This window comes from Rana temporaria, chromosome 1 (genome assembly GCF_905171775.1).
Source record: "Rana temporaria chromosome 1, aRanTem1.1, whole genome shotgun sequence".
In the NCBI taxonomy this organism is placed as follows: Eukaryota; Metazoa; Chordata; class Amphibia; order Anura; family Ranidae; genus Rana; species Rana temporaria.
The window spans coordinates 160,277,676-160,295,203 of NC_053489.1; the positions used below are offsets into that span (position 1 = coordinate 160,277,676).

The 17,528-nt window shown below is 40.3% G+C and overlaps 1 protein-coding gene across 1 annotated transcript in view; it reads left to right on the top strand.

Annotated features, from left to right (window-relative positions):
* The window catches only part of ADAMTS19 (ADAM metallopeptidase with thrombospondin type 1 motif 19), a 278,331-nt gene that overhangs the window by 113,915 nt on the left and 146,888 nt on the right, over positions 1-17,528 (top strand). The window contains exons 7-8 of the mRNA XM_040344988.1: positions 2,104-2,147; positions 8,399-8,504. Of these exons, the coding sequence (XP_040200922.1) occupies positions 2,104-2,147; positions 8,399-8,504 (150 nt within the window). The remainder of the gene's footprint in view (positions 1-2,103; positions 2,148-8,398; positions 8,505-17,528) is intronic.

A 17,528-nucleotide genomic window follows, 5' to 3' on the forward strand; every position in this document is an offset into this window, starting at 1 on the left:
TGCACTTGTAAATTCCAAAAGCTAAAATAAAGGTGGTAGTAATAGTAGTAGTAAAAAAAAACAAATCATGTTTGGGTTTAATCAATAATTATTTTGTACAATTCTCCTTTAAGAGGGTGTGGCGGGGGTGTCCTATGCCTTGAGGCAACACATTTGTAGTGCTATACAAGTTACTCATTCATTCATGCCTACATACATTGCCTTGCAAAAATATTCACCCCCCCCCTTTTGGCTTTTTACCTATTTTGTTACATTACAGCCTTTAGTTTAATGTTTTTTAATCTGAATTATATGTGATGGATCAGAACACAATAGTCTAAGTTGGTGAAGTAAAATTAGAAAAATATATACATAACACTATTTTTCAGAAATAAAAAACGGATTGCCATGTGCATATGTATTTGTTATGAAGCCCATAAAAAGCTCTGGTGCAAACAATTACCTTCAGAAGTCACATAATTAGTGAAATTATGTACACCTGTGTGCAATCTAAGTGTCACATGATCTGTCATTGCATATACACACCTTTTTGAAAGACCCCAGAGGCTGCAACACCCAAGCAAGAGGCACCACTAACTAAAGACTGCCATCAAGGCCAAGGAACTCTCCAAACAAGTAAGGGACAATGTTTTTGAGAAGTACAAGTCAGGGTTAGGTTTTAAAAAATATCCACATTTTTGATGATCTCTAGGAGTGCCATCAAATCTATCATAACCAAATGGAAAGAACATGGCACAACAGCAAACCTGCCAAGAGAGGGCCACACACCAAAACTCACGGACCGGGCAAGGAGGGCGTTAATCAGAAAGGCAGCACAGAGACCTAAGGTAACCCGGGAGGAGCTGCAGAGACTGGCGTATCTGTACATAGGACGACAATGAGCCGTACGCTCCATAGAGTTAGGCTTTATGACAGAGTGGCCAGAAGAAACCCATTACTTTCAGCAAAAAACAAAATGGCACGTTTTGAGTTTGCGAAAAGGCACGTGGGAAACTCCCAAAATGAATGGAGGAAGGTGCTCTGGTCTGATGAAACTAAAATGTAACTTTTGGGCCATCAAAGAAATTGCTATGTCTGGCGCAAACCCAACACATCACATCACCCAAAGAACACTATCAGTCAGGACTGGGAAACTGGTCAGAGTTGAGGGAAAGATGGATGGTGCTAAATACAGGGATATTCTTGAGCAAAACCTGTACCACTCCGTGTGTGATTTGAGTCTAGGATGGAGGTTCACCTTCCAGCAGGACAATGACCCCAAACACACTGCTAAAGCAACACTTGAGTGGTTTAAGGGGAAACATGTAAATGTGTTGGAATGGCCTAGTCAAAGCCCAGACCTAAATCCAATAGAAAATCTGTGGTCAGACTAAAATATTGCTGTTTTACAAGTACAAACCATCCAAATTGAAGGAGCTGGTGCAGTTTTGCAAGGAGGAAAAATCCCACAGACTTATCCAAAGCGACTTGGAGCTGTGATAGACGCAAAAGGTGGCTCTACAAAGTATTGACTTTTTAGGGGGTGAATAGTTATGCACATTTACTTTTTCTGTTATTTTGTCCTATTTGTTGTTTGCTTCACAATAATAATTAAAAAAATTGTTGTGGGCCTGTTCTGTAAATTAAATGGTGCAAATACTCAAACAATCCAGGTTGTGAGTTAACAAAACACGAAAAATGCCAAGGTGGGTGAATACTTTTGCAAGGCACTGTACTTTTGCTAATAGGTGTCCCTCATTCCTATCCCTGGAGGCATGCTATACTACAAACCAATAATATACTTTATGTAATAATATACTGTGAATGAATAATATATTATAAACCCTGACACACACATGCTCACAAACACACACACGTTAGATGTTCAGATCAATTGTATGAAATTATAAGAAGCCCCTAGTTCTGCTTTTCAACCCCAAACATACTTCTGCCATACCTTGTTATAAATCCAAATCTTTACAATTTCTGTAGTCTAGGTTGCAGTAAAAGGTTCTTGTTTTTACTCACTGAGGCATAATAAATCTGTACAAATGGGTCACATAATTATTACTTGTCAGACAGTGTTAATTGTGATTAATGTGTGATTGTTCCCCCTTCATCTAGGACGGATTTCTGTGTCCATAAAGATGAACCATGTGATACAGTTGGTAAGTCAAAATGTAATATTATTTTAAAATAAAGTGATATATATATATATATATATATATATATATATATATATATATATATATATATATATACACACACACACACACACACACACACACACACACGCACACATATACAACTTTTGTTACTATCATCAGTTATGTGAAGGAAAATCCAACTCTGCCTGTAGGTGGCAGCAGTTCCTGTCCATTGAAGTGACTCAGACATTTCTGGCCCAGTCCTTATCTCTTTGTCATGTTGTTTATCCTGTGGCAGGGTTTCCAACCAGTGGTACAAATTAGTAAAAATTAACTAGTTATTAAAGTGTACTGAAAGGTTAAAAAGCCTGTCAGAGTTTTAATGCTGTGCCCTCTCTTGCATAAATTCACACTCTCTATTTGTCTTAGTAACAATTTTTAGTTATCAGTAGAACATGCAGAGCAATAACAGAGGGGAAATCTTTCAATAGGGGCATTTGCTCTTGTGACAACTGTCAAAGAGGGACTTTGAGAGATTTCCTCTCATTTCCCATTTGGTCTGTGCCTGTGTTGAGCCATAAAGTTATAGAGAATCTTGCTAGTGAATGCATATAGCAAAAATAAAAAAAGGAACTAACTAAGGTAAGTATGTACTGAGGGGTAATGAAAATTAAATACACTACAGTTAGCATTAAAAGTTATACATTTATGGCTATAAATGCAGAAGTTTTTTTTATCCTAACGCATTTTATGCATTAAGATAAAACGTCTTCTGTGTTCAGCAGTCCCCGTCAGCCCCCCTAATACTTACCTGAGCCCATCTCGATCCAGCGATGTTGTACGAGAGATTTGGCTGCCCCGGGACTCTCCCTCCTCATTGGCTGAGACAGAAGCAAAGCGCCATTGGCCCCTGCTGCTGTCAAACAAAGACAGTGAGCCAATAAGGAGAGAGAGGGGGAGCATCTGGGCCACGGTTCTGTGTCTTAATGGACACACGGAGCTGCGCCTCGGATTGGGTGCCCCCCATAGCAAGCTGCTTGCTGTGGGGGCACCCAACAAGAGGATGGGGCCAGGAGCGCTGAAGAGGGACTCAAGAAGAGAAGGATTTGGTTGCTTACCTGCACAGAGTAGATAAGTAAGACTTTAGTATCACTTTAACCACTTCAGCCCCGGAAGGATTTTCCCCCTTCCTGACCAGAGCACTTTTTGCGATACGGCACTGCGTCATTTTAACTGACAATTGCGCAGTATGCTAACTGTAGGGGGGATGGGATTGACTAGGAAAAGAGAGAGATCGGTGTTCATAAATTGTATGAACACACAATCAGTCTCCTCTCCCCTGAGAGAACCCCAATCTGTGTGTTTACACACACAGATCGCGGTTCTCGCTGTGTCCCGAGCGATCGCGTGTGCCCGGGGGTCATCGGGCATAAGGGTGCCTGAGTGCGACCCTAGTGGCCAAAAGGCGAAGCAATGGAAAGTAACGTTGTTTCGCCCAGCCGTGCCATTCTGCTGCAGTAAAACAGCGGTGGCTGGTCGGCAAGCAGTTAAGTTTCCAATGCCCTCCTTGTATGCCCTGCAAAAAAAAACTCCCTTGCAGATAAACCTTTCAGGACTCACCCCCACTTTCACACCCAAAGTTAAAATGCATGCAGTGTGTTTATTTAGTGTTTACACTTTTTTTGCGAATACTGTAAGTAGGGGTAGTATGTACCCCTACCATTTCTCATTCACTTGAGGACAGTGAATATCTGGATGTCTCCTTATTTTAAAAGGATCTTCTAGTTTTCCACAGACTTCCCACCCACAGACCTCCACATCCAAAGGCAAGGGAAGTAGGGAAGAGGCCATTGTCCTCATCAACATGGTGCTTTGCCAGGGGGGATCCCACTATTGAGAGCAAGTGGCCCGGTATGGTTCAGGTTGGCACCCCTTCTCCTTTCTTTGCTTTCCAGGTTGTACCACATCATTTTTTTCTTGCATGGGGTACCCACATCAAGGATTAATTCTTGGCATAAGATGTACTACAGCCAAAGGGATATTTTAGAAAGATTTTAAAAAATCCTTTTTTGGTTAATGGGAGAGGAAGCAGGCTAGTACTCATCCAGGATCACAGTGGAATGACATGTGGAGCACAGCATGTGCTGAATGACATCACTGGAAGGAGGAGAGCATCACGTTTCACAGCATGCCCAATATCATTTCTGGGCATGTGTGCTCATTTCTCAAGGATGCCTGGATAAGTACTAGCCGGCTTCCTCCCCCATGGTAGCGGTTCACTGTGGACTCCTGGCATTTCATGGTGCGAATGATATTATCTACGTCTCATTGCACTATAGATAAACCTGTTTTTAAATCACACATTTATCTAATCTCTCTACTGTTCCTTTTCTCTGTCTTCTATGTATTTTGGGTTCTCCCCATTCAGTTTTTTCACACAGAAATCCAAGCTGGCAGGAACATTTTATTTATAGTACAGGCATTTTAAACTGTACTGTTTTCTTTGTAAATATCACTTTTTCTGTAGTGCATTATATACATTGTGCAGGTGTATCATTTTAGACATTTTAGAACATCCCCTAGGAATGTTATTAAAATAAATGGACATATAACCCCCCTGTGTAGTTTGTTTATTTTATTTATTTATTCCAGACACTTATATAGCACTGTCAACTTATGCAGAGCTTTATATATTTATTATACATTCACATCAGTCCCTGGCCTCAAGAAGCTTACAATCTAAGCTCCCTACTGTAACTCATATTCATATACACTATATTACCAAAAGTATTGGAACACCTGCCTTTACAAGCACATTAACTTTAATGGCATCCTAGGCTTAGTCTGTAGGGTTCAATATTGAGTTGGGCCACCCTTTCCAGCTATAAAATCTTCAACTCTTCTGGGAAGGCTGTCCGCAAGGTTTAGGAGTGTGTCTATGGGCCAGTATGTGCAGGCCAGTCAAGTTCTTCCACCCCAAACTCACTCATCCATGTCTTTATGGAACTTGCTTTGTGCACTGGTGCATAGTCATGTCGGAACAGGAAGGGGCCATCCCCAAACTGTTCCCATAAAGTTGGGAGCATGAAATTGTCCAAATGTCTTGTTTGCTGATGTCTTCCCTTCACTGGAACTAAGGGGCCAAGCCCAACCCCTGAAAAACAACCCTACACCATAATCCCCCCTCCACCAAATGGTTTGGACCAGTGCACAAAGCAGGGCCCATAAAGACTTGGATAAGTGAGTTTGGGGATTAGGAACTTGACTGGCCTGCACAGAGTCTTCCTGCGAGCAAGGCCTTCTCGTCCACATCAGTGCTTGACCTTAGAAATGCGCTTCTGGAAGAATGGTCAAACATTCCTATAGACACACTCCTAAACCTTGTGTACAGCCTTCCTAGAAGACTTGAAGCTGTTATGGCTGCAAAGGGAGGGCCAACTCAATATTAAACCCTAAGGACTAAGCCTGGGAACTGGGATGCCATTAAAGTCCATGAGCGTTTAAAGGCAGGTGTCCCAATACTTTTGGTAATATAGGGCCAGATCCTCAAAAGAGATACGCAGGCGGATCTGCTGTTCCGCCTGCGTGTCCCTGTTTCTATCTTTGGAACTGATCCACAGAATCAGTTTCCAAGAGATAGACAGAAGTACGTTAGTTTCCCGTCACTTAGTTACACTTTTGTAAAGCAGCCCTTCTTTTACACAGCAGGCGTACTGCTGTGTAAAGTATGGCCGTCCTTCCCGCGTCAAATTTTTAAATTTTACGGGAATACGGAAATACGCTATGCGCCGATCAAAAAATGACGTCACGTCGCGCAAAGCACGTCGGGAAATTTGCGTCACAAGCATGCGCAGTACGTCCGGCGCGGGAGCGCGCCTAATTTAAATGTGACTCGCCCCATTAGATTAGGAACGCCTTGCGCCGGACGGATTTGAGTTACACCGCCGCAAATTTCCAGGTAAGTGTGTTGTGGATCGATACCTAACTTAGGAAATTTGCGGCAGTGTAACTTAAATCTCTTAAGTTACGTTGCGCTGCGGAGCTGTGGATCTGGCCCAGAGTGTTTACACATACTAGGACCAATTTAGACAGAAACCAATTAACCTACCAGCACGTCTTTGGAGTGTGGGAGGAAGCTCACTTAGGCACAGGGAGAACATGCAAAATCCACACAGGTAGTGCCCTATTTGTGATTCAAACCAACAACCCTAGTGCTGCTGGGTAGAAGTACTAACTTAACCACTGTGCTACCAACCCTTTTCCTATTATTCTTGAAAATTGTCAGACTTGGTTTTAAAGTTTCAGTCCCTATTAACTTCCGTGATAGAACTTGTGAGCTGCAAACTGAACCCAAGTATGTTCAGTGAACCGAACCTAGGCTCATCCCTTATTGCAATTGCTAACATCTCAATCTGAAAATGTTAAAACAAGTAAGCAAATCAGGAGATCTCGCATAAATCTGACTTCGCTTTTCTGCACACTTTCTCCAGATCTGTAATTTAGACTGTATTGAATCCAGCAGGTCGGTACAATAGCCAGGGAGCCACCATTTTCTGCAGATCAGCTATGGTAGCCCCCACGTTTCCATTAAGTGGTATAGATTCTACTTGTCTTATGATGAACAAGAGCTTACACTGAGATATAAACACAGGCCCGGATTCAAGAAGCAATTGCGCCTGTGTAACCATAGGTTACACAGCGCAATTGCTTACTTGCCCCGGCGTTACGAATGCTCCTGATTCAGGAACATCGTAACGCCGACTGCAGCCTAAAATCTGCGTGGCATAAGGCTCTTATGCCACGCATATCTTAGGCTGCATTCTTGCGATGGCCGCTAGGGGGCGCTCCCATTGTGCTCAGTGTATAGTATGCAAATTGCATACTAACACCGATTCACAATGTTGCGCAAGCCCTGCGTACGCAATTTACGTTGTTTCCGTACAGCGTGTTTAGCGTAAGGCTGCCCCTTCTAATAGCAGGGGCAGCCAATGCTAAAGTATACCCATCGTTCCCGCATCGCGACGTTCGATTTTTACGTAATTTGCGTAAGTGATTCGTTAATGGCGCTGGACGCCATTCACGTTCACTTTGAAGCAAATGACGTCCTTGCGACGTCATTTGCCGCAATGCACATCGGGAAAGTTTCCCGACAGAGCATGCGCTCTACGCTCGGCGCGGGAGCGCGCCTAATTTAAATGATTCCCGCCCCCTACGGGATCATTTACATTAGGCGCCCTTACGCAGGGCAACTTTACACAGCGCACACGCAATTTACGGAGCTACTGCTCCGTGAATCGCGGGTAGCGCAGGAAATTTGCGGGGGCGCAGGGCAAAAACGCTGCCCTGCGCCTCCGTAACTAAGGGGCAAATCTACCTGAATCCGGGCCACAGAGTTCTTCTTGTACTTTCCCGGGAAATAAAACATTTGCGAACAGGCAGGGTGTTTCTTGAAGAAGAGACTGATTATGTCTCTTATGAAATAAAGAATTTTTATCTATCTGTTCACAATCTTTTCGACAATGTACACATTCATGGGAGTTACAGTATATCATCTTGATGTGGCCAATCAAGGTAGTCAAAGATATTGGAGGAGAGATGTATATAGTTCTATTTTAGAAAGAAGTAAATAATTGTTAAATAAAAAATGCCACTGATCTCAGGAGGTACCGGCACTGTTCATCAATTCATCTCAAATATGAAATAGAAGCATTAAAGTTGTTCAAGTCATTCTCTCATTAGCTCAGTTCAACAACCCCCCCCCCCCCTTTCCTTCCCAATAGCGACTTGGGAGCTTTTCAGCCCTGAAGATGTTCTGGAAGGGGGAGCTGAACAATATGAATGACTTGAGTGGTTCTAGTGTGAATTATGAGAATTAATTGCACCACAGTGTCTGTAGCTACAGAGGTCAGTGCAGACTTAAAAATGTTTAGGGTTTAATTTGCTTGTTAGCACTTTATTCAACAGTAAATAAAAATAAAAGCTCATTGGTTTTCACTAATATCTATTAATTTTATTTTAAATTTAAGATGTTGCTTATACAATTTACACTAAGAATTATAGTTTGTTATTTATGACTAGGATTCATTAACAACTCTATCACATCAGGATAAGATCATTCCTTCAAACAATGACAGTTATTGTCAACTCAATACAATAACTCAGTCACGTGGTTAAACTAGAGATCCTTATCCTTTTAGTGAAGCTTGTGAATTGAGCCTCTTATGTACAAAAAAAAGGATTAATTCTAATTTAATATTAAAAATGTATTTCAGGTATTGCATATCTAAATGGAATGTGCAGTGATAAGAGAAAATGCATAATCGCGGAAGATAATGGGCTAAACCTTGCTTTTACTATTGCTCATGAGATGGGTCATAAGTAAGTTTATATGAAAATAATTTACACTTTAAAGAAAAAAAAATGTAAATATTCGTAGACTGAATAAAAATATACAGTGCATAGATTATTGGGTTCATTATCAAAAAATATAGGCTTTTCATAGTCTGCAGTTTAATTTGATCCATGGATCCCAGTGCATACACAGACTTTAGAGAAGGTCAGCATATCCCACCTACCAATGTTTTATAAATATGTGTATATTTGATTATTTTTATTTGACAATTTTTTGTGTCTAAAATATACACATGACAAAGAAAAGGCATTATGGAACCAAGCACTCTGTGCTGATGAAACAAAACTCATACTTCTTGGCTACAATCTCCAGAGGCGTGTTTGGAAAAAAGAAAACGAGAAGCATTAGAAGAAAAGAACACAGTGCCAATTGTTAAGTGTAATGGTGGAACTCTCATGATGTGAGGTTGTGCTGCAGCCAGTTATACAGGAAATATTTTGCAGGCAGAAGAGAGACTTCAACTTTTATGCACAGATGCTAAACATGCTTATGAGCCCTGAAAACCTCTGCACCCCAAAACTAAAAATATTGCTAAATTTAACTATGAACTTAATGTATATGCACATTGATGTTGATTAATTGAAAACAAATAACATTAAAAACACAAATAATGCATATAAAATTATACTAAAAACCAATGTGAAATGCACATTCAGTTTTCAACACTATAAATTGCACTTGTATAGTAGTGAGGCAAAAACACAAATTGAAATGTATGTCATCAAAAACAGGCATGATAAGTAACGTGTCAGTTTAGCACTTCACAGAGAGTACTCCCCTGACGATGCCTTAATCTGCTTTTCTCTCCAGAGGGAAAGTGCCATCTTTGTTCAGCCATTCAGGGTCACCAAGTAGACATGTGCAGAACACATTTTTTTTTTTTGTTTCGTGTAGTTTTGATTCATTATCTACATAAATTCGTTTAGTTAAATTAGTTTCATTTGTTTTTGCGATTCGTTTTGTTTATTCGTTTTCAAATCAATTTGAAACATTTTCAAATCAATTTTAAATAGTTTTCGAAATCGAAACGTTTTCCAGTTTCCAAAAAGAATAAAATCGAATAGAAAAAAAAAATAAAAATTCTACCCTATTCGTTTATTTTCTATTCTATTTTATCCTCTTTGGAAATTGGAGAACTACAGTATTAGAATTCGAAAAGTTTTCGAATTTGAAAACTATTTGAATTCAAAAAGTTTTCTAAATCGAATTTGAAAACGATTTAAAAAGTCTTCGAAAAGTATTCAAATTTCATCCGAATTGCTGGATTCCTAGACAGGCAAGTGTCCTTATATTAAAAGTCAGCAGGTACAGTATTTATATTGGGAGAATTAAGCTGATCATTAAGGAGTACTTTAAAGATTATAAAGAGAGTTCTTGCTTCCTATCCACGCTGACATCCATTTTTTTCTGTGCATCCCCTTCACTGTTAAACACTTGTGCCAGTCCTGCCACATATTCTCTTTAAATTATAGCCTGTTGTATACTTTATCTCATTCTATCTACACTTAATCTTAGCCCCGCCTCTGTTTCATCATCTTCAAATGTTCCTCATTTCATCTATTTATATTTTGCCCACTTTGTCTACTTCATTTTCCATGTACTTTTCTTACTTTCACCCCAATGTGTCTACTCCAAATTTTGTCCCCTCTAACATCAATCTACATATACATACATATTTTGCCTCCACGATCTGCCCTGGTTTCCACCCTCTGTGTTTACTATGTCATTTATCCAGTAAAGTCACTGCCACCTCCCACCTTAGTTTGTCTACCCCACCTTCTTATGACTTTCTCCCTTTAACCGCTTAAGGACCGCCCACTGTATATATACGTCGGCAGAATGGCACAAACAGGCATTATCACGTACCTGTACAGGGCCCTTTAAATGCCTGCTGTGTGATCGCGAGCATCTAGCCGCCGGCATGCTCGCGACCCTGCCTCCTTCCCTGTGAGTCGGACCACGGGTCCCACGGACTCGATCGCCGCGGGGATCCCCGCGACCGTCTTACGGAGGTATAGAGGGGGAGATGCTTGTGTAAACAAGCATCTCCTTGCTCTGCCTAGTGAGAATGAAACTGATCTCGGCTGTCTACTCAGAGCAGAGATCAGTGTCATGTGACAGAGAGCCCACCCCCCCTACAGTTAGAAACACAAGGCAGGGAACACTTAACCCCTACAGCGCCACCCAGTGGTTACCCTTCACTGCCAGTGTCATTTTCACAGTAACCAGTGCATTTTTATAGCACTGATCGCTGTAAAAATGACAATGGTCCCAAAAATTTGTCAAAAGTGTCCGATGTGTCCGCCATAATGTCGCAGTCAAGAAAACAATCACTGATCGCCGCCATTACTAGTAAAAAAATAAAAATAATAAAAATGCCATAAAACTATCCCCTATTTTGTAAACGCTATAACTTTTGCGCAAACCAATCAATAAACGCTTATTGCATATTTTTTTACCAAAAATATGTAGAAAAATACGTATCGGCCTAAATTGAGGTGCTATATTTTTGTTTATAGCACAAAAAATAAAAACCGCAGAGGTGATCAAATACCACCAAAAGAAAGCTCTGTTTGTGGGGAAAAAAGGCCATCAATTTTGTTTAGGAGCCACGTCGCACGACCGTGCAATTGTCAGTTAAAGCGACGCAGTGCAGAATCGCAAAAAGTGGCCTGGTTTTTGACCACCCAAATGGTCCGGGGGTGAAGTGGTTAATGCCTGTTGCATTCACACCACTCGCTCACATTATCCATACTCGTCTTCCTAAATTTTAATAGCAGCTTCTGTCCATACCATTTTCTATCTGCCACCTCCTGATCCCTAATATAGCACACAGAATCATCTTCTCATCTTTGAACATTCATATTTTCGAAAGTCATACATTCAAGATGACATGAATATGACAGCTCAAGCAATAATAATGTGCATTAATTACAATCTCATTAAAAAAAAAAAAAATAGTAAATATTTCCAGATTACACAACAGAAATTTACAAAGCTAGAATACAAAAGTATACATGAAAGGTACAATTGGATTCCATTTCGTAAGTTTCGTCAAATTGTAATGCTCTAGACCAGTGGTTCTCAACCTGGGGGTCGGGACCCCCTCGGGGGTCAAATGACGATTTTCCAGGGGTCAACAAATCCTGGGCTGTTCCTGAAGCCACTCTCCTAGCCTCTTTGCAGCTGCCCAGCAGGGCTGTCCCTGGAGCCTGCGGCCACCCACTCAGCCTCTTCACAGCCACCCACTCAGTTCATGGCATGGCTGGGGGGCAGAGACTAGAGGTCAGCTGACTGGTAAAGAATGAAGTGGGAGGGGCTGGAGGAGACCCTATCTCCTGATTTCGGCATAGGTGTCACTACTGCGAGACACCACAAAGTCGGAAACACAGTGAGTAACACTACCTGTGATTATAGTTGCCATTAAACAACAAGAAATATGGCTAGAGAGATTGATTGGGAGAACAAAGAGAAATGGTGCTCCATTCTAAAGTGTAGCATAATGGGATTTAATACTGTATGTGTGGAAGGAACTCGGGGAGCATTAAATATCCGTGGGTTAGGGGCACAAATTCCGTGTCTTGCCTTGGGTGCCGACAACCCATGCTACAAAACCCATGTTAGGGGTCCCCACAACTTGGGAAATTTTATCAAGGGGTCACGGCACTAGAGGGTTGAGAACCACTGCTCTAGACAGTCTGTTTTTTTATCTTCATTTTATAAGCAGGTTTCCTTACACTATCTATTATTTAGATATACTGAAAATCTTGTAAAGATCTGAAAAAAGATGTAGAACTGGCAGTCAGAACAATAAGATCTACCACATGTTACATGGACTTTGTTCACTTCAGTTAAAAGAAATAAAATCTGTATGTCTGAATAGAATTCATGGTTTAACACTTCTCCCAAAAGATATGCATAAAAAAGTAGCAAGATTTTAAAAAAAATTATGCATTAGGATTTTTGTTTCTTCAATTCCCTTACTTAATGCTTTATGTTTGGTCAAGATTATAAAAAAGGATAATTTTCCTAGGTGGGAATATTTCTTCCCCTCTATAATTTTTTTTTTACTTTTTTCAAAGAGGGAAACATATTTAAAGTCATAGGGGGAGATTTACTAAAACTGGTGCAGCTGTGCATGGTAGCCAATCAGCTTCTAACCTCAGCTTGTTTGATTAAGCTTTGGGAATAAAAACTGAAAGATGGTTGGTTTCTATGCAGAAGTGAGCCTTATTTTGAACTCTCCAGCTTTAGTAAATAAACCCCATAGTTTCATAATGTGGTAGAGAAAAGCAACGCAATTTTTAAGAAAAGTACAGTATATTCCGTATTTGCTGGTGTATAAGGCGACCGGGCGTATAAGACGACTCCCTAATTTTTTTTTTTTTTACGATTTTTTGCCTGTACTCACCATATAAGACAACCCCCCTTTCCGAGGCTTCCGACGCTTCATATTTCTTCCTTCTGGAGCCAATCACAACGAGCGATGTATTCTATTAATGAATACAAAGCCTGCTTGGATTGGCAGAGGCTGTAACATCATCAGCCCACGCCTCTCTGACTCTCAAAGCCAATCTGAACAGGCTACTGTATTCATTTGAATACATCGCTCACCGGGATTGGCTAAGCGGTATATACTGTATGTAGCCAAAGCTAAATACAGTATTACCGCACATCCAGCAGGAATTTAAACAGCTGACCTGGCGTATAAGACGACCCCTGCTGTTTTGCCATTTTTTTTTAAGTTTAAAATGTAGTCTTATACACCAGAAAATACAGTATTTGTATTTTTTTAAAATTTGAACATGTAAAAAAAAAAAAAAAAAGACAAACAAAAACCCTGAAAGCTTTCCAAATCATACAATGTCACAACCTTTGATTTAAAAAAATCTCAAAAAATCTTTATTTTACGTAAAGTTTTCAAATCATTACATACCTTTCTGGCAGAAAACAATTACAATAAAAACATTTTTATTTGACTGTTCAACCATATTCTCACCTGGCAATGACATTATTTAGCTGTTTGTTATATCATACACCATCATGTAGGATTCTCGCTAATAATGAAAAAAAAAACAGTCCTATGTTCAGGTGAAGTGCATTGATAGCTATCAGCCGCATTCATACAAATATTCAAATTGGTTGATTTACTAAAGGAATAGTGCATTTTCAATATGCAAGGTAAATATTCATTCAGCTCAGAGAATAAAGTGAAGTATATATAAGTAAATAAAGAACACGTCAGTCATCCAATCATGTGCAAGAAAGATTTGTGACTGGATATTTAGAATATATTTAGAGCCAAATGTCCTTGTGTTTTTTTTTTTATCCATGTCACATTCAGGAAATTTAATTTAACCACTTAAGCCCCGGACCAATATGCAGCCTAAAGACCCAAGGTGTTTTTACAGTTCGGGACTGCGTCGCTTTAACAGACAATTGCGCAGTCGTGCGACGTGGCTCCCAAACAAAATTGGCGTCCTTTTTTCCCCACAAATAGAGCTTTCTTTTGGTGGTATTTGATCACATCTGCGGTTTTTAGTTTTTGCGCTATAAACAAAAATAGAGCGACAATTTTGAAAAAAAAGCAATATTTTTTACTTTTTGCTGTAATAAATATCCCCCAAAAACATATATAAAAACATTTTTTTCCTCAGTTTAGGCCGATACGTATTCTTCTACCTATTTTTAGTAAAAAAAATCGCAATAAGCGTTTATCGATTGGTTTGCGCAAAATTTATAGTGTTTACAAAATAGGGGATAGTTTTATTGCATTTTTATTTTTTATTTTTTTTTTACTACTAATGGCGGCGATCAGCAATTTTTTTCGTGACTGCGACATTATGGCGGACACTTCGGACAATTTTGACACATTTTTGGGACCATTGTCATTTTCACAGCAAAAAATGCATTTAAATTGCATTCTTTATTGTGAAAATGACAGTTGCAGTTTGGGAGTTAACCACAGGTGGCGCTGTAGGAGTTAGGGTGCACCTAGTATGTGTTTACAACTGTTTGGGGGTGTGGCTGTAGGAATGACGTCATCGATCGTGTCTTCCCTATAAAGGGAATGACGCGATCGATGCGGCGCCATAGTGAAGGACGGGTAAGCCGTGTTTACACACGGCTCTCCTCGTTCTTCAGCTCCGGGGAGCGATCGCGACGGAGCGGCTATAAACAAATAGCCGCGCCGTGGTCCCGGATCGCTCCCCGAGCGGACCCGACCTCCGCATGTAGCGGGGGGGGTCCCGATCGGACCCCCCACCCGCTAATAGGCGAGGACGTACCTATACGCCCATGTGCCTGTACGTGCCATATTGTGGACGTATATGTACATGGGGTGGTCCTTAAGTGGTTAAATTCCTATTTTAGAGATAAAACAGAAAGTGAGATAAATCGAAAATACCTCATGGAGTGGGATTGTATAGGCAACGAATAATAGAAATTTCAAAAATATATATGAAAAAATATAACAATTTATTACAAAAATAAATACAACATGTACAAAATTATTAAATATCTCGAGAGTTATATGAATACACATAATACAAAACAAAACATAGATGATGCAGATACTGTCCGGCATACGGTACCATCACCATTTGGGAGGTAAGTTGTAGCTGAAAAGCCGACGCGTTTCGAATGCTACGCATTCTTCATCATGGCATAAAACAAGTATTGCATCTGAAGTAGAGCAAAAAATGTTATATATATTAAATACATTCACATTATATCATTGTATTCTCTTCATTGAAATGCAAAAGCACATATACATCCTCCTCATCAAATAAGGAAAAGGCACAAATATCAATGAAGAAGACTCACCTATTGCTTAAAAAATTCCACGCCCAAGAGTGTGGGGCAAGAGGCCCCCCGGTATTCTGGGACCCTGATGTCTCCTATGGCAGGTCGCACCATATAAACAAATCCCTATTTGAATGTCACTCATAGAGTGGATAGAACCAATTGGTTCAATTTAAGTGGTGTTTTGCAATCCTATATAAAGGAGATATCAAAAAATTGTATCAAAAAATAAGCCAGTGTTTGAGCATCAATTCATTGGTTGGAAATTGTATTCCAAACCGTTCATGAAAACTCACCACCAGTAGTTTGAAATCTTGTATCCAAAACGGGGCTGAGTGCAAGTAGGTCCTGAAAAAGATTTTGGTTTCCCCAGACAGATTCCCCTTAGAGAGGAAAGACAGCTCCTTGTTCTCCTAAATGTGGAGAGGGAATGACACCACCTAACCCTCTTGGCCCTCCTTAAGTACCTACCTTAACTCTGTTCAGGTGCTGTAATCCTCCCCCTCATCACCTATCGATTCCAGCTTCTTGTTTGTAGGAAGCCATGTGTGGCTCCTTCTTGTTTTCAAAGAGAACCGCCGCTATTGCGAGGCGCATTACAGCGCCGTCATTGAGTATGTACATGTCGGCGTCACTTCCGGGACCGGAAGTATCGCCGCGGCCATTTTGGTAGTGGGATTCGATTGCCATTCGATTCACTACCGCGGCCATTTTATTGGTTGGTTATATCAGAGATGTCTAAAACATCTCAACCGGATCCGGAAGTTCCCCGGCGGCCATTTTGGAAAAGGGCCTAGACGTGAGTTGAACGTCTGGCATATATATTAAACAGGAAAAGACAACCTGATTGCAGAAATAAACTCATAAGGGGCGGTAGTAGGAGGGTGAAAGCGTTCAAGTATGACATTGATCACAGCTTGAGAAAATCACAAAGGCAGAGTCAGCCCGGATTTAAGTATATTTGGGTAAAGCACTGTTCTCCTGCAGTTCTTTGGTGAACCACTGGGAGACATTTTTAGGAGTAAAAAGCCACAGCTGCCTTCTATATCTACCCAAGAGGATATAACTATCACCCTTATGGTAAATTTTATGACATTTGGGTGCAAAGCCCAAAGTCTCCCCTGGCAGCTGATGAGTCAAACAAATTAGGGAAAGAATGGAAACAACCTGCAGATTGACCCTAGAGACACCGATGTCCCATTGACCGGGGTAATTGGCCAATGTCCCACACCTCTGAGCCATAGAACCAGGAAAGCAAAATTAGGTTGAATAAAGAAACAAATTATCAATATCCACATTATGACAATGAATCCCTTCAAATCAATCCGCATAAATGCAGCGGAAGGGAAAAATTGAGTCAAACAACATATCAATTATAAAAACAATTCCAAAAAATGCACATACAATAATAAGAATAAACAAAAAACCCCCCATATTTCTAAGTGTCATATTTACATTAGGCCCTAACCTGAAATTGTCTACTATCTTCACAGCAAAGGGAAAAAGAGGGAAGTTTTGTAAAATATGTACAAAACTTCCCTCTTTTTCCCTTTGCTGTGAAGATAGTAGACAATTTCAGGTTAGGGCCTAATGTAAATATGACACTTAGAAATATGGGGTTTTTTTTGTTTATTCTTATTATTGTATGTGCATTTTTTGGAATTGTTTTTATAATTGATATGTTGTTTGACTCAATTTTTCCCTTCCGCTGCATTTATGCGGATTGATTTGAAGGGATTCATTGTCATAATGTGGATATTGATAATTTGTTTCTTTATTCAACCTAATTTTGCTTTCCTGGTTCTATGGCTCAGAGGTGTGGGACATTGGCCAATTACCCCGGTCAATGGGACATCGGTGTCTCTAGGGTCAATCTGCAGGTTGTTTCCATTCTTTCCCTAATTTGTTTGACTCATCAGCTGCCAGGGGAGACTTTGGGCTTTGCACCCAAATGTCATAAAATTTACCATAAGGGTGATAGTTATATCCTCTTGGGTAGATATAGAAGGCAGCTGTGGCGTTTTACTCCTAAAAATGTCTCCCAGTGGTTCACCAAAGAACTGCAGGAGAACAGTGCTTTACCCAAATATACTTAAATCCGGGCTGACTCTGCCTTTGTGATTTTCTCAAGCTGTGATCAATGTCATACTTGAACGCTTTCACCCTCCTACTACCGCCCCTTATGA